Source organism: Rhinolophus ferrumequinum, chromosome 2 (assembly GCF_004115265.2).
Source record: "Rhinolophus ferrumequinum isolate MPI-CBG mRhiFer1 chromosome 2, mRhiFer1_v1.p, whole genome shotgun sequence".
In the NCBI taxonomy this organism is placed as follows: domain Eukaryota; kingdom Metazoa; phylum Chordata; class Mammalia; order Chiroptera; family Rhinolophidae; genus Rhinolophus; species Rhinolophus ferrumequinum.
In genome coordinates, this window is record NC_046285.1 from 10319981 (window position 1) to 10347977 (window position 27997).

At 41.9% G+C, this 27997-nt stretch overlaps 1 protein-coding gene across 2 annotated transcripts; it reads right to left on the reverse strand.

Moving 5' to 3' along the window:
• IGSF10 (immunoglobulin superfamily member 10) lies at positions 1-27700 on the reverse strand. Of its 2 annotated transcripts, XM_033088246.1 has the most exons (8): positions 27642-27700; positions 26989-27217; positions 25111-25305; positions 23660-23789; positions 20979-21369; positions 6391-10722; positions 5008-5908; positions 1-2081 (listed from the first exon to the last, which is right to left on the reverse strand). In XM_033088246.1, the coding sequence occupies exons 3-8, from the start codon at positions 25302-25304 to the stop codon at positions 173-175; spliced, it is 7857 nt and encodes a 2618-aa protein (XP_032944137.1). In that variant the 5' UTR covers position 25305; positions 26989-27217; positions 27642-27700; the 3' UTR covers positions 1-172. The 2 variants fall into 2 exon arrangements, with proteins under 2 accessions (XP_032944137.1, XP_032944141.1); XM_033088250.1 differs by lacking the exon at positions 27642-27700 and having other exon boundaries at positions 26989-27219.
• Between the last annotated feature and the right edge of the window lie 297 nt (positions 27701-27997).

Sequence of the window (27997 nt, forward strand, 5' to 3'; positions counted from 1 at the left end):
GTTCATAATGCATTTATTTACAAGTCTTTTTTTTTTTTTTTTGCATGTCCATATAAATTTAATATTGTAAATGTATTCAAATTCATTTACATGCCTATGGCTGCCTTTGATTAAACTTCTTCCAAAAAATAAACTCTGTCCAGATGTTGACTTTGTTCATTTTTATGTCATATCAAATTACTTGAATATAAGTTGTTGCAGAATCACTCCCAAGTAGATTCTTTGCTGTGCATGTGTATATTCCAGAATCTGAGGTTTGGGGATTTGGAATGACGAGGGTACCTTGTGGGTGAAAAGGCTCAATGCCATGTGTGCTCTCTTTATTTGTCAATGAGAGCAGGGGTTGGTCAGGCATCTCCCACGTGATTTCTGGCTTGGGGACTCCCAGGGCCACACAGTGGAGTTGAACGGCTGCCCCCGTCCTTGTGAGGACGCTCCTGGGTGGGCGATTTATAATTCGGGGAGGGTAGGCGACAACCATTACTGGCACAGTAGTCAGCGCATGACCAACGCTATTTTGAGCCTTACAAATATAGCTTCCTCGGTCATAAGCTGTTGCTTCTTTGATGACTAAGGTGCCATTTTCATACAATATGTATTTTCCAGTAATTTGAGGCCTATCTATTATATGACCACTTGGCACAGTCCATTTAATATTTGGCTTAGGGCTTCCATCAGACACACAGTGCAACGATAAGGATTCTCCACTGATACAGTAAACTGTTCCTGATGCATAAGTAAGAATAACTGGCTTCTGGCCAATTTCTAATACGATCAGCTTCTCAATGTAGCCAACTTTGTTTCTTGCCGCACACCGGTATTTTCCTGCGTCATCGCGGGTGGTTTTATAAATGATAAAAGAACCGTTGCTTGCTATCAGATGCTGAGGATTTTGTGGTCCATTGGAAAATCGTGTGCCATTTGGTAAAATCCAGATTATTTCAGGTGGTGGGTTTCCATCAACCGAGCAATTTAATGCTGTGGACTTTCCAAGCTGGGCAACAATTTTTTCATTAAATGGATTTCTGAATGTTGGTCTTCTCAGCATCTCCAATACTTCCAACTGTACCACCAGCACACTCTCTCCTCCTTCATTCCGAGCTACGCAGATAAAATCGGCTGAATCTGAAAGCCTCACGTTCCTAATTTCCAAGGTTCCATTTTTATGGACCGTGATTCTGCTTCCATAGTATGGGGCTGTGAGGAAAATATTGTCCGGCATGATCCACATGATTTGAGGAGATGGCGTCCCTTCAGCTCTGCAATCAAAGTGCTTTTTGGAATGTCTCACAGCTGTGGCTTTAATGACAGTTTTGTTTGTATACAAGCCATTGATTAATGGAGGCTTGGAGACAACGTCCATCCTGTACATTTTGGTGTCATCCCCTCTAGGATTTCGGGCCACACACACATACTCGCCAGAATCGAGCAGCTTGACTCTGTGGATGGACAAAGAGCCGTTGGCATGAAATGTGTACCGATCTTTCGAGAAAGAAATCATGTCGTTGGAAGGCAGCAGCCAAAATATTTTTGGTTTGGGCTCCCCAGTGACCTCACAATCAAGGATGGCTGTGTCTCCAGCCTGGACTCTTGTGTTGGCCTTGTTCCCCTTCCTGATCCGTGGGGCAGCTGTTACTACCGTCAGGTGGACCTTCATTTCATCCTTCCCTAGAGTGTTCTGGGCATAGCAAGTATAATCTCCTTCCTCTGCTAGCCCAACTTTGTTGAAGTACAAGGTTCCATTGTTGAACAGGGTATACCTCCTGGTCCGGCGGCTGCTGTCATCGGCTTGCATTGCATTGTTTATCATCGTTCCGTCAGGCAAACTCCAAGAGATCTGGGGCACTGGCGAGCCAGAAGCCTTGCAATCCACTTGGAAATCTTTCCCGTGAAAGACTTGCTTTTTAAAATGTTGCTTGTGATCAATTTTGGCAGGTTTCAGTCTTAGGCTAACATGCATCAGTATCAGATCATCTCCCATTTTGTTTCTTGCCACACACAGGTAGTCACCACCATCTTTTTCTGTTATCGATCCAATAAACAGGGATCCGTTGGGGTAGACATGGATTCTGCTGCCCATTCTAAGGAGAGAAGATACTGATTTGAGTGTGCAGCTGTCAGCAACAGCCGGCCAGGGGCAAGAGAGTTGTCTTAGTTACTTACGATTAGCTTAGTGGATATTTTCTTAAACTGTTGCAATAAAACTAAAGTTAGTACTAACTTATTTACTGTCTTCTAAGCCACCTGCTGAAAGAAGAAATCTAACTGAATAAGTAGAATTTAGTGCAAACAAGCAGTGTTTTTCTCAGATGAATTTCAAATGAATCTCCTTTACATGGTGATTTAAAAAATAATTCTAATGGTGAGGAGAATGCTAGAAATATTATATTCTTAGACATAACTTTCTTGACCATTTTACATATCAAATGATCATTCTGTAATATATGTCGGTAAAGAACTTTCATACGTACTTGTCAGAAAAGATGCCCCATTGTACTTGTTAAGGAGATATTGTAACAAAATATTTAGAGTTATTTGGTTACAAAATAACTTCTACTTTGTTATAAAGAGAGAAAATGCCAATGTAAGACTTTACTAGGAACTTGTAGCGTCTGCCCTTTGCAGCCAGCTGTAAAGTGACGCTGGTCCTGGCATTAGATTGAACTGGGGAACACCATTTTTCCCCCGAAGCCACTACACAGCCTTCCATTCACACAGTGAACCACCAGGTGGCAGATCTTTCCTGGTAAAACTAGTTATTCAGAAAGATCAGTGGAAGTTGAGTTGGTGCTAAAAACGTGATTAAGAATACCCATCGCTGAAAATCTAGGTATTTTCTAATTTTTTGGCAACATGAGCTAAGCAGTTCAATGAAACTGGAGAGAAAAGTGTGGATACTTTCATAGCATAACTGCTAACCAAGTCAAACAGCGTCAAGTCTTTTTTATTCTCCAGCACACGTAAGAAGTGCGGAAAGTATTATAGTACAACATGATAAAAGGTGCTGGTGTGCTTTTTTTTTTTTCAGGTGTAGAAGAACATTTTCTGGCCTGTAAACCAAGGTGAAATTATAATGGATACACGTAATAAAGGGAATGGAAACTGCTAGGAACTTTGCGTTTACTTTTAGATCTTTAAGTAGTTCCTCACCGTACAGCTGAGAAAATTGGTATTTAGAGAGACTTAGTAGCTTACTTCAGGTCCCAGGACTGGTATTCAAACCCTGTCCTTTGTCACCATCCTACACCACCATCTGCTATTATCCTTTCCTAATCCTTTCTAAAGGCACTGATTCTCAAACTTAGGTGCACGTAAAAATCAGTTGTGTAGTATAAAATAATGCTGATGGCTGGGTCCCATCTCTGGAGTTTCTGACTTGATTGATGTGGCACTGGCATTGGGATTCTTAGTTTTCCAAGTGATTCTCCTGTGTAGCAAAGTCTGAGAACCACTGCTCTTCTTTCTTCTCAATGCAGTTCCCTCACCACGTGCATCAGAATTTTGTGGGACCTAATTTAAAATGCCTCCCCATGTGCCTTGGAATTTAAATGCATTAATTTCAGCAAAGAGCACTGGCATTCAACATTAATGAAATGCTTATAATTACATGAAGGCAATAAGAGAAACATACTGATGTTATAATATTAAATGCAAAAACTGCTAAAGCATTGAAAATATTTGATACCATAAATGGTTATACATATAGTAGATAAACATAAACATGTTATTTCTAAAGTTTACATTTCATAGCTCAGTATGTTTTCATTTTAAATCTAATTTCAATTTAACATTTGGTCAAGTACTTTTAATGACTTATGAGGAAAAAATTTAAAATTAACTTTTACTTTTGAATTAAAGATCACAAGTTAGATTCATTAACTACATAAAATACCAACTTACAGTGTGACCCTAGGAAAAAAAAAATCTGTTCAACTTATAAGCATAAGTAGAAGTTCATATCACATGAAATTTTTCCTGCCTGGATATTTTCTATTATGAAAAGCAAATATATAAAACAAATACACATTCCATATTTTCTGTCATGGAAAATCATAGCATGAAGTCAAGCAAATGGCAAAAATTAATTATCTCATAAGCTGTAGTTGTTACTTTCAGAGACTATTTAATCTACACAGAAAACCAGATAAAAATCAGTATTAATAAGCCAGTATTAATAGGGCACTTGTCTTATTAGGGAGACCATGGACTGTGTAGATGCCTGACCACTGTGCTGTACACCTGAAGCTGAAGCTGAATAATACTGAATGTCAACTATAATTTTATTTATATATATAGTCACAGGATGTGGAGTGCAGCATAGGGAATAGAGTCAATGGAATTGTAACAGCTACATACGGTGTCAGAGGGGCAGTAGATTGGGCCAGGGGGTTATCACTTGGTGAAGGGTGTAAATGTCTATTACATTGTTTTGTACACCTGAAACTAATAATAAGCCTGTAGCAGAGCACATTAGAGAAAGTGTGTTTCTGACAACATCAGAGTTGGGGAACACATTTCCCTTTGTGAAGGTCTTATTGCTGTGAATTTCATAAAGTGCTTTGCAATTGTCAGATGGAAGAAGTAAGTAGAGATAATACTAAAATTTTAAATGTTTAATAGGACACTTTGAAGGGTGAAATAATGGAGTGCATCTCTCCTGGACCTTGATTGAATTACAAAAATTCTCTCTTTTTGGATCAAAAAATTATGAATACATATACACAGTTACCATTTTAAAATGGTCACAACTGTGGAAGCAAATGAGACTTCTACTCTGCCTTTAACTATGTAAACTCAATAAGAAATTGGCCCATAGAGTTAGGCATGTAAGAAGCTTGATTTTATATAATTGATATACATTAATCTCAAAAGAATTAGGTCTCTGTAGAGAGAGTTTTGTGTGCAGAGTCTTTGGGCTCTCTAAAACTGCTCTCACACTCACTCTTTCATTTCAGAAATATACAGATAAGTAGATAAAGACAATCTCAATACAAAGGTGTGGTTTACCTGTGCCACTGGCCAACAACAGCCTTGGATGGTAGCCTCCAGATTATTTGGGGTTTGGGTTCCCCAATGGCTGAGCAGTTCAGTAGTAATTTGTCCCCAAAATTCACCTCATTCCATGTCTGGGATGCAAATTCTATCCTGGGGATGGTCTCTCGCTCTTCCATTGTAATAATTACCACCCTTCTCTCCGAGCCAGTGGAGCTGGTAGCAATGCATTCGTAAGTGCCCCTGTCTGAAGAGGCTATGTTTCTTATATAGAGGGTCCCATTAGAAAATAAATACAACTTGGAATCAATAAACTGTAGTGGTTTCACTTCGGTGCCGTCAGAGAGAACCCAGTGAATGCTAGGCTGAGGAGTTCCTTTTGCAGTGCAGGGCAGTTTCAGGCTTTCACCCCAAATCCCTGCAATGACTTGCCTCTTTTGCTCTAGAATAACAGGTGGCGCTGCAATGACTTGTATTTTAACCAGCAGTGAATCCTGGCCATCTGAGTTCCAGGCCGTGCATTTGTAAAAGCCCCGGTCGTAAACACTGACATTGTGGATGACCAGTGTTCCGTCAGATGTCACGAGGGCCTGCCTATTCCCTTTGGCGGATTCTGAGACCACTGTTTGGTTTGCGAGAATCCAGGAAATCGTAGGGCTCGGCCTACCTTCAGCTCTACACTTCAGTTCCACCGTGCTTCCAGAATGGACTGTGATCTCTTTGGTACGTCTGTCCAGGATCCTGGGGGGATAGGAAACCACGGACAAGGTGACATGGAGGCGGTCTGTGCCAAAAGGATTGGATGCTGAGCACAGGTACTGTCCACGGTCCTGAACGGCCACCCCTTGTATGTACAGGGTGCCATTGGGGAGCACCCGGAATCTGCTATCCTGTTTCCTTTCAGACAAAGCAAGTCCTGATGGGAGAAAAATGCATAACCATAGGTCATCGAAGTTTAGATAGAAAACAACTTGTTCAACTAGAAGTCTCGAGAGGAGGGCTATCTTTATGTGAAGGTAAGAACAAATATATTTAAAATTAAAAGTAGGACACCTAGTCTTCACATTGCTTAAATTATTCCTGGAATTTTTTCATCCCCATAATTTTAATTTAAAAGCCCGATGGTTCAACACAATGACAAGTCTCTCTTCTTCAAATCATATTTCTTTGCATCTGCTTTCAAAGCATTTCAAAAAATGCTCTTAACTACCGTATGTTTTAAAACCTAATGAGCAAGACAGTCACGCACCAGATGTTAAGTGAGGATATTAATAGTTTCTGTATCTTGGTGAAATTTGAAACTGGTGTTGATTTTTTGGATGTGTAACCTTGAACTATAACACAATCTTTCCCATTTTATAACTAAAGGAGACTAAGTGTAAAGAAACTTTTAAATACCTGATGAGACTCTGGTCCAGTGGATGGTGGGCAGGGGATTCCCAAGAGCCGCACAAGGAAGAAAGGCATCTGAGTTAGCCGCGACAGTAAAACTCGCCGCTTTCCCTCCAACTATTCTGGGCCTTGTGAATATATTCCTAGACAAAGGGTCAAAGGGAAGGAGTTCAGAAGTTGTTATTTTTTGAGCCTGTGTCTTATCAAAGTCACTCTGTGCAGTATTCTGTACGTCCCAATTTGAAGCATGAGTGGTGTCCTCTGGCAAGCCCAGATTGGGCAACTTGCTCACTCCCAGCTTTTTGCCTTTTTCAGCATTTTCTGGGTATGACCTGGGCCAAAAGTGGTTTTCTGACCAGAGAGAAGGAGTCAATTTAGAATTCAGTGGTTTAACTGTTATTAGTGCTGGCATAGTAGTAGAATGTAACAGATTGGAGTAGATAAAGTCAGTGGTTCCAGTAGTAAACTTGGCATTTGGATGAACCCTGGGAGATGTTGCAACCACCTTTGCTGCAGATTGCTGTGGATCAGCATTGTTCCTTGAGGGTTCATGTGATTTGACCATTGTATTTGTCATCATCCAGAAAACGGGAGTTGCCTCATTGTGAGTAACTGCATTTTGATTACTCGAGGGAGGGGAGGTGGGAATTGGCAGTGGAGTGTGATTGCTGCTCAGGAATGGTGGCACCGTTGAGTGTCTCATGGTTGTGTTCCTGGCTGTGGTCCTCGGGTGGAGTTTGCTGGACAGAGTGGTTTCAGAAGCAGTTGTGCTCTTCAAAGTGTGAGTCTCTTGGGGTGATCCTTCAATTACATCTGTCCGATTAAGTGTTCTTGGATAAAGATCAATTGTGCTTGAAATTCCTTTGGCGTTTTCTAGGGGGTGGTGAGTGAAAGCAGAGATGCTGGGCTTGGTTGAAGTTTCTGCTGCAGTTGGAACAGGAAATGTCATAGCCATGGATGTAGTGAAGCCAGAACTCTGGGCTGGAGAGCTGTTTGGGTCATTCCTGTTCTTCTGAGGCTCCTTTTGGCTTTGTACTTTTTGTGTCCTGGGCCTGGCTATTTGGATTTTATTGATTGTGATAGATGCAGGTGCAGTAGGAGTTGCTGTCAGCGTGGCTGTCTGCACTGATAGGAAATTTGTACTTGATTCCTTGCTTATACCAGGAAGTGTAGGGTAAACGGGTAGGAAGGGCAGCTCCTTCCTTGTAGGGAGACTCACAGGACTGTGTGTTTTGGGGGTACTGTGGTGAGTTGTAGCCAATGTTATAGAGGGAATGTGCATCCCATTTGCTGAGTGTGTTGTGAAGTGGAAGGGGGAAGCTTTATCTGGGGGTAAAGCAGGAGATATTTTAGGAAGCACCGTAGCTGTGCTTTTTGGTGAACCAAATTTATGCTGACTCTTTAAGCTCTCTGTTTGGTTATGGTTATTTACAAACATCTGATGCCAGGGAATTTTCCTTCCTGAAAATCGTGTAATGGCTGTAGTGGTAGGCATAGATGGCTTGGTGGTGGGACCTGGAAGTGGCAATATAATTATTGAGTCTCTTTTAGCTTCGCGGGTGTGAGGCACACCTGGGTAACCGCTATTTGTCGTGGGAGTTTCTTCCATAGATACAGATGTTGGGGCAGGAGTCATGACTGTACCACTTGGAGTCATTTGGGTACTTTCAGCACTGAGATACTTTATTGTGAGTTTTGTTTTCTCCCTGTCTACATTTGGTTTGTTCTCAAATAGCAATGATGGATGGTGGGCTAGAGTTGTCAACTCTTCTGATGTGACTATGGCCATGTCAGATTTGGGGAGGGTGATGGGGGAAGCACTTGGAAAAGACAAGGCAGCTGCAGCCGTGGTGAGTCCTTCGCTGGGGGAACAGGATGGGCACCCTGCAGTGAGCGCTTGGGCCAAAAACGCAGTGCTGCTTTTTTCAGAAGAACCTCTGGCTGTTGGCCTCACAAAGCCATATCTGTGCCGTCGGAGAACCGGAGTTCTGTAGGGGCTGATAATTCGCCCCCTGCCCCAAAGTTTCCTCCGTCTTCCAAAGCGTCTGGACAACGGAATATCAGTTGTGTTACGTGTAGGGATCTGCACCTGAGAATGGGCAGCAGGGTGTGGGCCTGACGGGAGCCTTGAGGTCCCAGGCTTTTGAGGAATGAGAGAAGAGAAGTGATTGCTCCTGGGTTCACTGCCTCCTGCTACAGATGTCTGATGCCCATTCGTGGCATTTTTTGATCCTAAGAATGTATCAGCTTTGCTCTTGGCACTACTGAGCACGTTCGTATGGACATCTCTGGTCACTGACCCCACTGTTATCGGGGGTGCACTTTGCAAATGCTCTCTTCTCCACCCCATGTCATCAATATCCAGCAATTGAGTTGTTTCAGGTAGTAGAGAAAAGATAGTGGATAAATTTTGGTGGTGTGTGCCTCGTATTTTGCTTGATGTATTTAAGTTCTTTGACATGGCTGTAGTCTTAATAGTAGTAGATAGTTTGACATCTATCATTTTTTCAGGTGGTAACATTTGCGGACTCACAATTGGAGAGACTTCGGTACCAGCAGTTGCAGTCGTCACAGGGCTGTCAGGTATTTTTCTGGAATCGACAGTCACTGTCCTTGCCAGAACATGGGGAACATTAGTTGCCAGGACAATAAATTCCTCATCTGGAGGGAGCATGCCTGAAGAGTCTCCTTCCTCACCAGTTATTTTCAGCAGAGGTGGCTTTGCTGTGGTATTTTCTTGCTTCTCTGGCATCGTATTCTTTTTAGCTTTCTCCAAAAGTGCCGCCCAGCGTTGTGGGTCAATTCTCCGAGCAGAGGGAGGGAACGGCCTCCTGTGCTCCCTGAAACGTCGGTGTGTTGAGTCTCCACGCCGCCGGAATATAAACTCCCGATAGCTGTGCTTTTTACTTGGGCTCAAGGCTTGTTCTCCAGCCTCCCCTCCCGCTGGAGCAGACAGAGGGAGCTGTGCCACTGGCGGGTCCTTACGGTTAATGCTGGGCTTGAACTCATCAAGTCCAGACCCATCTGTTTCTACATTATGCTCCTCTGGCCTTGGCCCTTTTAATTTGATTGATACTTGGTTAATCAAAAAGTCGACTCCTGATGGGTTGGCTGCAACACAACGATAAAGACCCTGGTCTTTTGGGGTGACTTGTAGTATTCTTAGTGTGCCGTTGTTAAGAATCTGCTTCTCTCCTGAGGACTGATAGAGCACAGTGTTTCCTGGAAGCACCCAGCTAACAGAGGCATCTGGAATACCAGTAGAATGGCATGGAAGGTTAAGTGTTTCACCCACGAAAATGGTATGATGAGCTCCATTTGCGTGATACGAGTCTATGGAGGACTCTACCACAGTAATCCTGTAGGTGAGAATATCTGCGTCATCATAATTGCTGCTTATACAGTGGTAGATACCTGTGTCAAAACTATCCGCCATCTGCAGCTCCAGTTTTCCACTTTTGTCTATTAGGATTCGTCCATCCTCACTAACGTAGGGAGCTCTCACTTTACTCCCATCAGCTAGAAGCCACTCCAAATGTGGAGTGGGGTCTCCTTGGCCTGGACAGTCTAAGTCAATTGTCCCACCAACCAAAACAGTGCGTTCCAGCTTAGTATTGTTATCCCTGGAAATCATGGTCCATTTGTGTTTCACTGGCCTCATCTCTGCCCGTGGTAAAGTGACTTGAGCATCACTGGAGTACTGGATCTGCAACGTACTGAGCGTGGTAGCAGTTCTATTTAGCTGCAAGGATATCTGGTGTTGCATTAACCAAGAGGGGTCTGCTCTGAGATCAGCCTCTATGCTGGTAAAGACGTCTTCAGGCTTCGGAGCCACCTGTTTATATTTGTAGCAGAGTTGTGGTGTTTCAGTGAGCAAATGGCTTCTTTCTAGTACCAGGGGAGAGTCACTGTACAAAGCCAGAATTTGCCACACTGGTTGAATGTGGCTGTCACCAATGTTACACACCAGAAATGTGGAAAATGATGTATTTAGCATGATGTAGTCATTTTCTTGTGTGAATGCAATGGATGGTGTGCTTGAGGGCTTGTGGATACTGCAGACCATGGTAGCTTCATTTCCAGACTGGTCTGTCATATTCAAAGTGAGGGAGCCGAAGGGTACTATGAAATCCTGGGGAGAGATGGACACAGAACCGCTGTCTTCCAGAATCATCAGGCGCTTCAGTTTCAGAGATGGATCAATGGTTGGCTTGGCACACAGGAAAGCTGCAGCTTGGACCGTAGCTAAGGGCTTGCCTTCAGAGCTCCTGGGGTTCGTGCAAAGCGGACATTGCTGAGGGCTGGAGGGACTTCTGTCTTTTTTGCATTTTATTATATCTAGGAAAAAAATGACAACTGAATTACTGCCAGTTGTAGCCTCTTTATGAATTAACATTTGAACATTTTGGAAAAAAAATAGCTTTTACTAGAATTTGAAACAATTTGAAATTTTAGTGTTTAATAAGAAGTTTCCTCTTTTTTTTTTTTGTCTTTGGTTGAAGATATTTGTCTTCAAAAAGAGATATTGTCTTTGACTTCTGAAAAGATATTGTCTTTGTCTTCTGAAAAAAGATATTGTCTATATACTCTGTCATAATATTATATTCATAGATACCAGGATTTTGTCCTGCCCTGTTCACGGTTGTATTCCATATGCCTCAAAAGTGCCTGACATATACGTGCTACTCTGTAAAAATTAGTTGAACGAATAGTTTCCTAATCTGGGGAAACAAACTCATATGCTTACGTTTGTCACTTTTTTTTTTATTAACAGTAGTTTAGTTCTGTTTGCTCATTTTAATGTTTTATGAGTAATAGAACTTTGTTGTCTTTTAAAAGATACACTGTTTGATAAATTATCATTTGTAAGCCCTTGGATATCATTAAAAATCCAAGTTACTTTCCATTGTCCAAAAGAACAATGATTAAATTATAAGATATCTTGGCCTGGTCTAGCTTAGTAGAAATAGGACTGGAGCAAAACGGATGGATGCAGGAAATAGTGAAGCAAGTAGAACCAATCAGTAGGCTGTGAGAATTTGGTTAAACATGGAGGGTGACTAAGTAAAAGAGTAAAGGAAGATACTGTGACTTTGGTAACTGAATTGACTAAGGTAGACATAGACTCATTGGAAGAGAATCAGGTTTAATAAGGAGGAAGAACAATGTAGCCAAGCAAAGGGACACCCCTTTAAAAGTCTCACATTTTGGTGAAATCCAAAGCCTGAAAGTTTTATAGCAGTAGGACTAACCTAAGCCTTTCAAAATAATAGAAACCTTCTCTTTCAGGTATTCAAATGTCACAGACCTGGTATTTAAAAAGACCATTGTGGTGACCCTATTTAAAATGGCTGGTCATTGGACTTCAGTTCAAAATGGCAGAGGAGGTAAACACTGTGCTCGCCTCCTCCAAGGACAACATCAAAATTACAACTAAACTACAGAACAACCATCACTGAGAACTGCCTGACGACTAGCTGAACAGAAGCCCTATAACTAAGGACATACAGAAGAAACTACGTGGAGACCGGTGGGGTGGAGGGGTGCAGAAACAGAACGGGCAGTCCCCACACTCATGTGACGGTTAAAAATCCAGAGGGATATCTCAGCTGTGGAGGGCTCCCCGCCCACACCAAAGGAGTGAGGGATCCCATCCTCACATGGAGCTCCCTAGCCCTGGGTTCCAGTGCTGGGAAGAGAAGTCCCCAGAACTTCTGGTTGTGAAAACCAGCGGAGATTGTGGCTGAGTAAGAGGGAGGGTGGCTGGAGTATCATGCATTCCTCTTTTAGGGCCTGTGCACAGACTTATTGCTGACGGTCTCACTCACTCTGAGCTCCAGCACAACAGCTCGAAAAATGCCAGGGAGAAATGGGGAAGAACTGAATTGTTTGGCATCAGAGTGAGGACTGGAGCGGCAGCTTTTTCCAAAACAGAAGTGCTGGAAGAAGCCATTGTTCCTTTGTTAAGACCTCCCTACACACAGCCTGCAGTTACAGGTAGGCACCAAGTCTGAGTCTCCATAAACCTGGCTAACAACTTTCACCCCATCCTGAGACCCCACCCCACTTGTGAACCCATCCAAGCCACTTAAAGATTCTTTTCCATACAAATGGCTTATCTTGGTTCATGTTACAGACTTTCCAAAAATCTCTCAAAGGTTCACAAAACCCATAGAAGGCAAGTCTGACCCTCAGCTTGCCCTGTACCTCTTGCTAAGTGGCCCCAAGCTTGGCAGTAGTGGTAGCTGGCCTCAAATTTCAGCTTAGTCTCTCCCAGGCACCTCCAACCTCAACACAAATGGCATCATCTGCAGATCACTTTGTAGCTCATACCAGTCAGCCAATAGGCAGTGGCTGTGGCTGACCTTGGCCTACACCAGAGCCCCTCCCAAGAGGTCCCAGAACCAACACATCCAGTGGCCAGCTTTAGACCATACCAGAGCACCACCCAACCACCTCCACAAATGAAAAACCCAAAGGGCAAACTCAGTAGGCATCAGAGCCCCAGTGCATCTTGCTCTGTGGGTCAGCCCTGGCACACAGCTCCTCTGCTGTAGACACAGCCAATCCTCACAGCCAATCAGCCTAAGAATCAGCCGCTTCCATTGATGTGCCAACGGCACTCAAGGCTCAACTACAACAGGAGGGCACATACCATCCACAGCAGGGACACACCTGGGGCACTCAGCTCAGGTGACCAGGGAGACTGCACCTCTGGCCCCACAGGACACCTACTACATAAGGCCACTCTACCAAAACCGGGAGATATAGCAGCTCTACCTAATACATAGAAACAAATACAGGGAGTCAGCCAAAATGAGGAGACAAAGAAACAATATCCCAGTGAAAGAACAGAACTGCAGAAAAATAACTAAACAATGGAGACAAGCAATCTACCAGATGCAGAGTTCAAAACACTGGATATAAGGATGCTCAATGATCTCAGTGAGAACTTCCACAAAGAGATAGAAAACAAAAATGGAGCTAGAAAACAACAACAACAAAAAAAAAACACAGAAATGAAAAATACAATAACTGAAATGAAGACTACGTTAAAGGGAATCAACGTAGATTTGATGAAACAGAGGATTGAATCAGTGATTTGGAAAATAAGGTAGCAGAAACATCCAATCAGAACAACAAAAAGGAGAAAAAATTATAAAAAATGAGGATAGTTTAAGGGACCTCCGGGACAACATCAAGTGTACCAACATTCACATAGGGGTACCAGATGAGAAGAGAGAGAGAAAGGAATTGAAAACCTATTTGAAGAAATAATGACAGAAAACTTCCCTAATCTGATGAAAGAAATAGACATACAAGTCCAGGAAGCACAGAGAGTTCCAAACTAGATGAACCCAAAGAGGCCTACATCATATTTTGATGTATCTACATCATAATTTAAATACCAAACTTGAAAGACAAAGAGACGATCTTAAAAGGAGCAAGAGAGAAGCAGTTAGTTACCTACAAGAGAGCTCCCATAAGACTGTCAGCTGATTTCTCAACTTTGCAGACCAATGGGGAGTGGCAGAAAATATTCAAAGTGATGAAAAGCAAGGATCTATAACCAAGATTACCATGCCCAGCAAGGCTGTCATAATCAAAGGACAGATAAAGAGTTTCCCAAACCAAGAAAAAGCTAAAGAAGTTTATTGCCACCAAACCAATATTACAGGAAATGTTAAAGGGGCTTATTTAAGAAGAAGAAGGGAAAAAATATGAATAATAAAATGGCAATAACTACATCTCTATCAAGAATTACTTTAGATGTAAATGGATCAAATGCTCCAATCAAAAGACAGGGTGGTTGATGGGACAAGAAAACAAGACCCACATATATGCTGCCTACAGACCAACTTCAGATGGAAGGACACACACAAAAGTAAAGGGATGGACAAAGATACTTCATACATATGGAAATGAAAAAATAAAAAATCTGGAGTAGCAATACTTATATCAGACAAAATAGAAGTTAAAACAAAGGCTATGACAAGAGACAAAGAAGGACCCAGGAATTCCACTTGTGGGTATTTAGCCAAAGAAACCCAAAACACTAACTCAAAGAGACATATGCACCCCTATGTTCATTGCAGCATTATTTACAATGGCCAAGATATAGAAGCAACCTAAATGTGCGTCAATAGATGAGTGGATAAAGAAGAACTGGTACATATACACAGTGGAATATTACTCAGCCATAGAAAAAGTGCAATCTTGCCATTTGTGACAACATGGATGGACCTAGAGGGTATTATGCTAAGTGAAATAAGTCAGAGAAAGACAAATATCATATGATTTCACTTACATGTGGAATTTAAAATAAATAAATAAATAAATAAATAAATAAATAAATAAATAAATAAACAAAACAGAAACAAAGTCATAGACAGAGAACATTTTGATGGTTGCCAGAGGGGACGAGTGTTGGGTGGGATGGGTTACAAAGGGGAAGAGATTGAGATGTGCCAATTGCCAGTTATAAGAACAGTCACAGGGATGTAATGTACAGCATAGTCAATAACATTGTAGTAACCATGTATGGTGTCAGATGGGTACTAGACTTATCAGGCGGATGACTTCATAAGTTATATAAATGTCTAATCACTATGTTGTACACCTGAAACTAATATAATATTGTATGTCAGCTGTAACTGAAAAAAATTGTTTTTTAAATAAAATGGCTAGTCACTGAAATACTTGGTAAGAGGTGTAGAGTTTTACTTGACACACAATGCAGCCAGGGACTTCCATGCTGTTCCATGGAGTAGCTCCCATATTATGCACTGGACACAGCATTTAAAAGAAGCACTATACTTACATCTCATTTGCCAGAGTGGCGGGACAGGGTCACACTACCTTCCCACATGGGCACAATTCCTCACAAAGGCTCAAGAAAATACCTCTGACCACGGACGCCAAACCTTTCAGTATGTACTTCAGTATAACAAGGAATGCCACACAGACCTGGCTACTCGGCTTTCTACAGCAAATTTTAGAATCTAAACCCATGCAGAGGAGGTGGATGGCAAGCCTGCAAAGCTTTGAGCACTCATGAGGGGCTCTTGTCAGACCCCCCACTTACCAACCAGCTGTGACTCCATCCTACTAATCAGCACCCAGGGCTCAGACCCTGCTATAGCAGAGAACATGGCAGACTTCTGGCTTTGTTAAACCTTGTCACAGAATCGTGGTCCCCTCTAGGTATGCTTATGGCTGGCCACGTAGGCCAGAGTGGGCAGGCCCTGGCCATCAGCTCTTTTGCCTCAGATGCAAATCTGATCATGTCACTTCCATTCCCTCTATCACTCTAAGTTCCAGGCACACAGAAACGCTTTCCATAACCCAACTCTGCCATGCCCTACCAGGCACGTGCTGTTGATTCTACTTCCCATACACTTGCTGTCGGACACACCCTCTTCCATTGCTACCCAACTACTTAACATCCTTCAGGACCCAGCGGAAAGCACTTCTTCCCAGTGGGCTGTCTGCTTTATGTTCTGGTACCTCCCACTTCTCTTATCCTACCCGCATCACCCACTATTAGAATGCCTTGTCTGGTTGTCTGTCTTCCCACAAGACTATAAGCGCCATGATTGTTCATCTGTATGTCCCCAAGCTGGGCTAATAGATGCTCGGGAAAGACTATAGGACAGGAGGGAGGGAACGAGGCAGGCAGGCTTCATTTTAAGACCATATTTCTCCCACATTCTAATTTATGTATTGAGATATGTCTTACAATTGGAGGTGTTTTACAGCACCAGCTGAACAGCTGGCAGTCTTGATAGAGCTACCACTGCCTGTACACACACAAATACCGTCACAGCTATTTGTTTTATTTTCTCTTCAATTGAGTTACAGGCACTGTTGGTATTACATACAAATATTAAATTTGCCACTTAAAATGTTTTTATTAAGATTATACTATGCTTTAGCATTAAAACAAGAAGTTATTATCTAAGTAGAACAGCATGGAAACAGCAGCCGGACATAAATTTAGTATTTGTAACACAAATGTTTGTCAGAGAAATAGACACTAATCCATACATTATAGAAAAGCAAAGCCAAGAGCTTTTTGGAACCTACGAATGGAAGATACCCACAAATAGATGAAGCAGTGTTACATTTGACGAGCAAGATGTGCAAAAAGCTTGCCTGTCACACACCACATGAGTCAACTGAAGGCACAAGAAACTGAAAAACCTCTTGGAATAGATGAAAAAAATTTCAAAGCAGAAGAAGTTGATGTGACTGATTCGTGAGTCCTGTAGGATTATCATTAAGGCATCTCAGTCAAAAGGAGAACCATTGCTTATGTAGACACGACTGAAACCATCACACACACGCATACAGTTCAGGACCATATGAAGACCATAAGTGGGTGGTGGGCTCATTTGTGTCCACCATCAAAATGGCTATTTAATTGATAAAAGCGTAGTACAACAAAAATTATTGAGGACCTACTATGTCCTAAGCACATTCTAGCAGCTAAGGACAGATAAACTAGACATAGGAAAGGTAACAGACATCTAATACTAATAAATATAGTAAAATGTTACTATCACACTGGGAAGAGCTGGCATGCCAGGCTGTGGAACTCAGGCTTTGTTCCCTAGGCTAGGGTCAGCGAACTTTTTAGGGAAAGGGCCAGATGGTAAAGATTTTAGTTTTTGTGACCCATAGTTCTCTGACATGAGCCGTCTATACCACTGGAGCACCAAAGCAGCCATCGATGTTATGTAAAGAACTGGGTATGAGTGTGTTCCACTAAAACTCTATTTACAAAAGTTTGTTGAAGGCTGGGTTTGGCCCGTGGACTAGAGTTTGCCAATTCCTGGACTCTAGCCTATAAAATAATTGGATATCTTACACTCAGTGGCATAGTCCACTTGGTGAAATGTTAGGTGCTAACAATGTACATGAGCCTGATTTTGTCACCAGAGCAGGTAAGTACCAAAATAGCAAGTAGGTTTGAAAACTTGTAGGAGCTGAACTGTCATGTGGGGTGTCATGCAGGGTCTCTGGTCCCGCTCCCCACATAAGAACGCAGGACATGGTGAGGCCAGAAAGGAACACCCATGGAGCCATAGACAGGGGAGTCACACCACTATAGTCTCGCTGGCGGCTGGGTTGGAGACAGAGGAAGCAGGAGCCACACTATCTGCAACCTGCCATCCACTTCTCTCTCTGCCAAACAACCCCACTTGCTAGCTGCAATCGGCCGTGCTAACTGCAATCCACGCTTGCCAGCCACCATCTTCTTGCTAGCCCCCATTTGCTGCTAGCGTAGCCACAGCAGTTATATTAGTGGCCGATGGCTCACTGGTTACAGCTGACGGCCAACTAGCCACAGCTGATGGCCATCCAATCACAGTTGATGGCCATTTACTACCTGAGCCAGCACCTTCCACGTGAGGGCGAGAGCCTGGAAACTGCACTCCTGGCTCTGTCCCCACATGAACACAGAAGCATTTTCTCTCTGGTTATACAGTTCTCTCCCTGGGGGCGTCACCTTATTTTTTAAAACGTTTTCACTGCTTCATTTCTCAGATGAGTTTCCTCTATTTGCTCACCATCCTCCCCCCATAATCCAGCTAGCAACCACATGAAAAGCCAACGGTTCATTCTCATTCCGCATTCTCCTTTACCTCTCCATGGTATTTGAAAGTATTGAGCAACCCCCCCTCAATCCCTACTGCCTTTGAGATGTAGCTGTAGAAGCTACATTCAGGTGTGGCCACCTCATAGTTCAGTCTGTCATTCCCCCGCTGGGCTCGTGTTTCGCCCCACTCCAGTGCTCACAGATTGGAGCTCCTTTAAAAGCATCTCATTGGGAAAATGTGTTCAAAATCTTTCACTAGAAAATCTTCCTTTTTTCTTCTATAGGCTAAAGTACTATTTAGCTTGACATTCAGTGCTCCCCCACGTTGGGTTCAAAACACCTTGCTAGTCTATACTGACACTATGCTAGGCAACCTGGGCCATTCGTTACCCTTTTCATACAACTTACTACATCTGCCTATTTATATACAAAGCAGTTTCTTCATCCCAAATACATTTTAGGAAATTATCTGGACTTTTGAGTTTCTGCTTTTCTGCTTTCTAGCTGTGTCACTTGGGTGACAATGAAAATAATGTTAATCCTTATATGTATTGAGTGCTTACTTTGTGTCACACATTGCACGAAGCACTTTGTATGTACTATCGTAATTATTCTTTCCAATTATTATCCCTATATTACAGATGAGAAAACTGAGGGATAAAGGGTCTAAATGACTAGCCCAGACACCTAACATTTCAAAGCCTCAGTTTCTTCACCTATACATTGAGGATTGTTGTGAGGATTGAAGAGAAAGCATCTACCACCATATCAAACACAAACTGAGGACATGTTACCTCCCTGCTTCTTTGTCTTATTCCTTCTTTTCCCTTCAATGTATCTTTTATGCTCCAGCCCCATTTCCCTCGTTTTTATCCAGTGCAGAAGTAATTTTTACTGACTCTGAGATCCTACAGAACTAAATCTTCAATATAACTATTTGATGTTTTTCATTCATAGCTTTAATGTCTTTTTATGTGTTTAGTATCTTTACCTAAAAGATACTAAACTCCTGGAGAGCAAAGATGGTGTCTGTTGGTCTAAAGTACCTCACAATGTTCAGCTAATGTTTTTGATTAGCTTTTGACTAATTTATTAACTGACTACACATATAGATACCAGGTGTGACAATTAAGTTCATGAATTCAGCCTAGAAAAAGTGCTACATACCTCATTGCTGAATATCACTACAGTCACCTTTGAAGTACTGCCCTTGGGAAGATATTCACTGACACCAGTGCCTAGTCCACCCTTCAAAATAATTTGGAATTCTTTCTGAAATGGCCATCAGATCTGTCTTCGTATTACCCTTGATGTCCTGAATGTCATCAAAATGTCTTCCTTTCATTTTTTCTTTTATCTTCAGGTAATGAAAGAAGTCATTGGGGGACAGATCAGGTGAGTAGGGAGGGTGTTCCAATACAGTTATTTGTTTACTTGCTAAAAACTCCCTCACTGACAGTGCCATGTGAGCTGGTGCATTGTCGTGATGCAAGAGCCATGAATTGTTGGCGAAAAGTTCAAGTCGTCTAACTTTTTTGCACAGCCTTTTCAGCACTTCCAAATAGTAAACTTGGTTAACTGTCCAGTTAGTACAAATTCATAATGAATAATCCCTCTGATATCAAAAAAGGTTAGCAACAGCATTGCAACAAGTTCACGAACTTAATTGTCAGACCTCGTATATGTGATTGTATATACACACACACACATACACACACACACACAAAATCTATTTGGATTTCACAGCAGCAACTTTAAACCTTTTCTACTTTTCTCAAGCTTCCAACCTCGACTCCTTCCTAGCACCTTCTTCCGTCACCTCTCCTACAACTTTATGACGGAGGAAAAGCCATCACATAAGAACCTCCTTTGTCTTCTCCCCCAGACCCAGGAACTCACCTGCCTTTGTGCCCATCTAGTCCTTTTTCCTCCTGCCTCCTAAGGAGCATCCCTCCAGCTATGGCTGGATATCTTGCTCCCCAATCTTCTCAGGGGACTTGCTCCATTGATGATCTGCTCCTTCTGTAGTGTTAGTGTTGTCACTGTCTCCCTCTCAACAATCTCTCCTCGTCTTGAACATGCTCATCTCTCTCCTGCTTGAGGAGTCCTGCGTGATGGCGCATTTCCATCTGGCTGACACCCTTCCTTCCTCACCTCAAACCAAAACTCTCCAAAGAGTGGACTGCGGCCCCACCTCCCATGTATGCGGGATCCCCACATGGCAGTACAATGCCTGTGAATGTTCTCAAAGTAACCAACCGTCCTCCTTTGCTGGGTTCCTTTCGGTCCTTGTCTTAAGGACTTAGTTCATTTAAATAAAATTGTAATAATTAATAGTCGTTAATTTAATAATTAATAATTAATTAGTTGTTTGCTGGTTTTCCCCACAAAAATGTAGGCTGCACGAAGGCAGGGACCTAATGTGTCCTGTTCATTTTTGGATCCCTGTGTTTTCTGTGGCTTCTTGTACACAGGTTTATGATAACTACTTGGTGACTGAATGGACCTTGTTTTCTTTATGGTAAATTCTACTTTCCCCATCAAAGCACATTTCACCCCTGATTGTCTGTTTGCTTATCTGTAACTCACTAGAGGTGTGCTTAAAGCAGAGACAATGAGTGCCGTTGGTATTTCCATTACCGAGCAAAGAACCTTGAATGAAGCTCCAAAAAGGATCTGTTGACTGAGTGACTGAAAGGAAGGTAAGAAGAGGGAAGGGTTTTTATGGCTCATGGTAAATAGGGATGAGTAACACACACATTTCTTATTCCCCAAGTTTGCCAAAAGCCAGGAGTGATGATTGGATAGTTGGCCTTTTAAACAATGGATGACTAATTCGTTAACGAATTAAGAGAATTCGTTATCACTGAATCATTACTTAGACTTCATTTTTTTTCCAGCTAAATTACTGTGGCCTCCCCACTTACTGATAAAACTCCTCAGGCAGCTTTCTTCTATTACAGTATGACAAAGAAATAAACAGTGTTGATACCTGGCTTCTCCTGTATCCAATCAGACAACCATTTTAAATGACAGTCGCAGGTCCAGGGGTTCCCGTGAAGGTAAAGGCTTTCCAGATCAGGCATATAGGAGACCATCTCTTGAGGGAGAGTGCTCAGAAAATTATCAGACAAGTACAGGTACTTAATGAAAGATGTCTTAAATATCTGGACGTAGCGCAAAGAGACAAATGTATCTGGATGGAGCTTAGTGAGCCGATTTCCTTCCAAGTGCACCAGTCTGAGAAAGGTGAGTCCATAAAAAACCTCTGGGTTTATAAACTCAATATTGTTGTGGTCCATATGCAACCGTGTCAAGCTCTTGAGGCCATAAAAAGTATCCTTCTCAAGTTTTCGAACTTTGTTATAGCTCATTTTTAAGACCTAAGAATAAAAAGGACACATTTATTTTGTCAAAGGAATTTTCACAAAAGGGAAAAGCATATCAATAAACCGTATGTTGCAATTAATACAATGCGATGTGCGTGCCGTAGTTGAGTTCTAATTCAAACAAAGTAGTTGCAAATTAAATAAGAGAATATCAGAGAAATTAGAACACTCACAAACATTTGATGACATCAAGGAATTATTGCTAACACTTTAAGATATAATAATAATGTTATTTTTTAAAGACTCCTTATCATTGAAATATTGAAGTACTTACAGATGAAACATTATGATATCATGGATTTGTTTCAAAACAATGCAATGAAGTGGAAAAGAGGTGAGTGAAGGTCCAGGTGAAACAATCTGTTATGTGGTGATAACTATTGAAGCTGCGTGATGCTACCCCGGGGTTCATTATATTCTACTTTTGTATGTAGTTGAAATTTTCCATAAGGTTTTTTTAAGTATCTTGATATTTTAAGTAAATTTGAGATTTCTTGAACCTGAATTTTCATAAGTATATTGCTTTTCATTTATCTTTTACATTTATAATGATTTTATTGACATGTGACTCACACACCATAATATTTACCTTTTTAAAATGTACAATTCAGTGGTTTTTAGTATATTCACAGAGTTGTGCAACCATGTCCACTCTAATTTTAGAAATTTTTCGTCACCCCAAAGTAAAACCAATACTCATTGGCAGTCATTTCATTGCTCCTCCTAGCCCTAGAAAACCAACTTACTTTGTTTCTATAGATTTGCCTATTCTTAACATTTAAAATAAATGGCACCATACTAAACGTGGTCTTTTGTGTCTAGCTGTTTGCAATTAGCCTAATATTTTCAAGACCAATCCATGTTTAGCATGTATCAGTCCTTCAACCCTTTCTATAAATGCCAAATAGTATTTCATTGCATATATGTAACATATGTTGTTTATCCTTGATAAACCTTTGGGGTGTTTTCCACTTTTTGATATTATGAGTGACATGATTTTAATTGGTTTTGAATTGAAATTAAAATAATTTTTGAATATTTCAGTAGTGTGTGTGTCTTTTTCAATTTCTTTTCCAGTTACTAGTTGAGCAAACTTTCTTTTCCAAAAAGGAAAGAAAAAGAAATGCTAGTAAAAACAATGGTTTCGCATAACTTTTTCCTGACTTGACCTAATCTGTCATCTCTGTTGAGAGTGCTTTTCTGGAATGCCAACTTCCCTAATAAGCAAAGAAAAATTAAATTGGCAACATAGAAGAGCTTTGCCCCAAATATACCCTGAGAGTACGATCTCAAACTCATTGCTCCTCAATATCTACTGACAACCTGTTCGAAAGTATAAGTGTGTGGAGAACTGCATGAAGAATAAGTATTTCACCTAATCCTCTGAACACACGTATTCCAAATAAAGCCTGATTAAACCAAATAACTCGAATCCTATACCTAGACTGAATTATATGGCTTTACACAGCGCTGGTATGATGACAAAAGGCTCTATACACACTGGCATTTTATCTTTGATATTACTGACTTTATTTTATTGGACATTACTATTTTATTACACTGTATCTATTTTATCAGGAGCTTTGGGAGATAATCTCTCTGATTTAAAATCAGATGTGGTTGTGCTTTTCCTGAAGAGTTTTATTTCGTTTTTATTTATTAAAAATGAATAGATGTCATGAATTGTGAATTAGCTCCTTGAAAGCCTCAAGTCCTAGTTATAACAGATGTTCTGAGCTATGTCTGCATTTCACTGTGTTCCCTTTGTTCTCATCATTAGATTTATTTTACCTTTTACTGTTTCACTTACTGAAGTGATCATTCTCACAATGTCTGACACATCCTGGAAAGTCCCCGAACTTTTTAAAGTTTTGTTGAACAAGGCAGGGTATAAATAAATAAGTAAAGTGAAACTAAAAAAGTATATTGCTCTATAGAAAGCTCACTTCTAAGATAGCAATTTATTTAGTAACCACATTGAGTTTCCAGATGAACAAGAGTAGAAGTAGCCTTTCAGGATTCAATTGTAAAGGTTTCGTAATCACTGGGTATTAATGTTTTTTCCTATAAGCCTGAGGTATAAGAAAACTTGCCTCAGAATTTTTTTCATTATTCTAAATTCCACATACTGTTGCTTTTGAAAAGAAATCGGTTCTTTCGACATTCTCCCTGGATGTCTACTAATAATTTGCAGGATGTTGATTTTTGGATGCTATAGGTACAGGTAGTTTTCGGAAGAGGCACCTCACCTCTTTCACCTGTGCCTTCCCCCCACGAGTCTCACCTGCAAGGCCTGCAAATCTGAGAAGGTCTTAGCGGGAATGGTGTGAACGCCATTGCTGTGCAGCAGCAGTAACTCCAGTTTATTCAGGCCAGAAAAATCTGTTTCCGTCAATCTGACCAAGCTATTGTACCTGAAATGAAAAGGTCTTTTTAGGCACAAGCTAAGCCTATCAACTAAAGTGCAAATGTCAAAGCAACAGCCAACGCGCACGCACACGTGCACACACACGTCAATGCCGCTCTTACGTTACCCGTGCTCTCCGAAGATCATCCAACGCTTGACATATTACTGAAATTCAGTAGACGCCACAGAAGGTTTGCCCAGTGTTTGCAGTCGCAGTAACACCACCTTATTCCTATCCCTGGAACATGCCACATCCCTTCTCCTTTCCACACCTTTGTGCGTGTGCTAATCCTTCGGGGGGGGGGTGCCTTGCTCCGCCCCTCCCTGTTCGTGAACACTGGTAAGACTCAGCCCACGCTTTTCTGACGTGTCCCCTCACTCTCCCACGTCATAAAACAGTGGATAAGAAACCTGGGCTCTGAAGCCAAATTGGCCATGATTATGAACTCAGGCACTTGGTAGTGGCAAAACCCAGGATAAAATCAGTAACCTTTCTGTGCCTCGGTTTTCTCACCAATAACATGCAAATAATAGAACCTACTCCAAAGGGGTTATAAGGGTTAAGTGAGTACATGAGGAGTGCTTAGCTCAATGTCAGGACACAGTAAGCAGACAATTAATGGTACCTATTATTATTAGTGATTGTTCCCAAGGTCCTTTGCTCTATTAAGCTTCTTATTAAATTGTACTGATTGTACATCTGTCTTCTCCCTTTAACTACAGCTTCTAGAAGTGAATGATACAGCTTATGCATTGTATCCCTGGTACCGTCGTTGTGTTTGGCGCATAGTAGGTGCTCACTAATGTTAAATGATACCAAGTTCAACTACGCATATGTTCAGACACAGTTTTTTATGAACCTTTAAAATATAGCCACCTTTTGGTAGATTTACATAATTAGGTATGTACTTTAAAAAGCATTTAAAAATAAGTCAGTTTGTGTGGAAAAAAGGCCTAGGGCCTTCAGAAAGCATCTAGCCAGTTTTTCACACATCTCTTTCATATGTAGGACACTGCTAGTTGTCCTGTCATCTCTCACTGATATACTGTAACCCTAATTCCTAACAGCTTTGTTCTTTTCCAGCACAAAGGTAGCCAGCATGAAGCTTTTCCAGAGCCACGGAACTCCCAACCTACCAAGAATGACTCCAGGTTGTAGAAGAACTTTCCTCTAGAAAAAGTTTCTAGGGGAAACATTTTCTTACTGCCCTAACAAAGTTAAAATCCTCATACACTCATTTCAGAATTACAATTGTGGTTGATCTCCCAAAGTCACAAGTGCTTTGAGGGCAATCCCTCCTTGAGAAGGGGACAAGGGCCCCACGCACCCTAAATTGATGCGTTCCACACTGGGCGGGATGCTGTCTGGAACGGCGCTCAGGTACCGGAAGGTGCAGTGCACCTCTGTGGGCAAGTAACAGGCACAGCGGCGAGGACAGGCCCCGCCCCCGGGGGGGGCCACCAGGCAGATCACAGCGAAGGAGACCAGCAAGCAGGCGATTCCTCTGCCTTTCGCTTTCATCCTGAAAAACATCACACCCTAGAGTTATCACTAAGGTTGGAGCAAAGTCCCAGGACAACCGCACGCAGCACCTTTGGTAATCTCGGAGACCTTCCTGAAGGGTCATAAGTGTAACTATATATAATAGATTGTATCATATATTGTATCTGCTGGGTGGAGAATTTAGCTTTAAATAGTAAGTAGTCAATTTTATTTTGATTCACAGTTATATTCCTTTTGTGTTTACGGTAAAACTTACAAAGCCACAGTATGTGTGCTGATGTTACATGGAGCTTTGTGATCAAGTGGGATATGTATTGTCGTGAACATTCCTTCACAGTTTTTCAATTCTTTACAAAAAGCAGCAATCCCTGTCACTCAGGGACTCGTTAAAAAGAGAGAATGAAGACCATAATAAAGATATTGTGACAACTGAAATATATAAGGTTTAGTTTCCTATTTATACATTTGTTCTTTAGACTATTTTTTAAAAAACTGGTTTTAAGACTAATAAATATGCATGATAAGAAATTGGAAGCTGTAAGTAAGTAGAAAAGAATTTAAATTACTTACATCCCACCACCCAAATATAACCATTAACATTCTGCTGTATGCCTCCCAGCCTTTTACATATGTATTGTGTGTATGTTTCTGTGTATATGTGTGTGTGTGTGTGTGTGTGTGTGTGTGTGTGTGTGTATGATCAAACTAAATTTTGTAATACTTTTTATCATGGACTGTATAACATTGGTTTTAATTTTATTAAGCCTTCTTCAAAAACATTTTTATGAGCGGTAATCATCCACTGGAAGGGTGAGTAAATCTCTTTCTAATACATCCTCAAGACTTTGCCAGAAAAAGGCACATTGCACGTTTCACTGCCAAATGATGACCAGAAGCAACAGTAAGTGACCGGCTGAGATGGCTCGAGCTCGGCGCCTACACTTGCGCTGGGCCACGCTGACCCCTTGCAGGCACGATGCTGTGTGCTTTGGCTCCGTTTAGAACCTCTCTCTGCCTCTTTCCTTGGTCTCTTCTCCCCTTCCTCATGTCAGCCATGGGGGTGGGGAAGCATAACCAGGGAAAAAATATGCTCAGCTTGTTGGAAAAATGTTATCTGTAACCCACATGTAGGGCCAGCCTAGGAATCCAGACATTACTTTCTCCTGGAATTCAGAACATACAAGGATTGCAATAAAATCTTTATTATGCTTTTCTAAGAAAAGTGACCTTCATAATTTATAAATCTCAAAGTTCCTTAGAATAGAATGATTTCTTTTGGATTCTGCCAGCAACCATCCTTTGGCCATAAGCTATGCTAGAAATAACATGGATGTTGACTTACTTGTATGTTCTGACAGATATAAAGATAATGGAGTTATTATTAGAATTTAGCCCAAATTAAAATTTAATATAGGATGAATCACACGACCACTTTTGTCATTGTGACCACCTGGTTACAAAAAGTTTAATAAACTTTGGTTGATTGAAGACAGCATTTCCACCTTCTTTTCATTATGTAGATAAGCAAAGAAAGAAATAGCAGAAGGCGGGTAATTCTGTTGTTCAGCCAGAAAACAGAAGTGGGTATGCCCTCATAAGAGCTATTTAAGAGAGAATCAAAAATCTGAAAGAACGTGGATAGTGGATCCGCAAACTTCAACCAGAAGTTGTAGATCATGAAACAGATAGAAATGGACAATACCTGAGCTCTTCTTTCCTGGTCCTGGATCCTCTCCTGACATAGGCAGAGACAGAAAACCTTCCCAGGGAGTGAGAAATTGTATCCAAACCTGAGTGAGGAAAAGTCCTCCGCTCCCAAAGTGAGCAGATGGCTTAGTCTTGTTCGCTCGCTGCGCAGGACTGACTGACGCTCTGGACAGAGAGCTGGAGGTGCTTCCACGACTTCGGAGTACTGTAACCCGGTTCCTTTACTGTCAATATTGTTGTTACAGAAACAAAGGGCAGAGCGGAGGTTTTAAAATTTCCTTTCTCCTCCGCCAGCAGTGTGCTTTAATTCTCCTTACAGTTGTCATTTAAATATAACTATATTTTCCCCAGGTCCCAGGAGTTTCTCCTCAATTTTGGGGGGCAAATCTACCATAGATGTCCACAATAAGGGTCGCCACCTACTGATAAATCTTTGTTCAGAGTGTGTCTATTGCCTGGTATCAGTCATTGAAGAAGTGACTTTCTCAATTTTCTTTTATCCCCCTCCTTCTGCGGTGCTTCTGCCCACTCCCACCCGACCCTCGCCCCTCCCACCCCCTGGGCAGCAGGATCCCTGCATTCCCACGCCCAGCCCCTCGCAAGCCCGGGCAGTCCCCTCCGAGGGAAAGGATTGGCGGAGCCGCTCACCTCTTTGCCCAGGTGGCCAATGGGCTCACGCCACCGGCGGGGTCCGCGGTTCACCCGCTGGGGTCGCGGGGACCTACCTTCCAGAGGCGAGAGAAAGAAGGCGGGGCGGGGGCGGGGTGACGCTGCTGCCCGTGTCTGGGGACTCCGCCGGGGCTGCGCGTCACACGGCTAAGAAGCGACCACCACGCTTCTTCATTAGGAGAGCCGTTCGCCCGTTTGCCTGTCTCATTTCCTCCTCGATTTCCAATTCCCGGATTTCTCCAGGCAGGTCCGGGCTGGTGGGCGGCGCAGTTTCAGGGGCGGTGCGTTTATACCCGCGCTGCCCTCCACCTGTTGACAGGTGAGCCTTTGGGGTC

Bases quoted from the DNA above. Each gene is read 5' to 3' on its own strand.
- IGSF10 (XM_033088246.1), bottom strand. From the start codon at position 25,304: ATGAAAGCGAAAGGCAGAGGAATCGCCTGCTTGCTGGTCTCCTTCGCT. The intron at 23,790-25,110 runs GTGCGTGGGGCC...TTTTCATTTCAG, and splicing joins GTGGAACGCATCAATTTAGG to GTACAATAGCTTGGTCAGAT. The intron at 2,082-5,007 runs GTAAACCACACC...TTCTCTCCTTAG, and splicing joins GTTGTTGGCCAGTGGCACAG to AATGGGCAGCAGAATCCATG.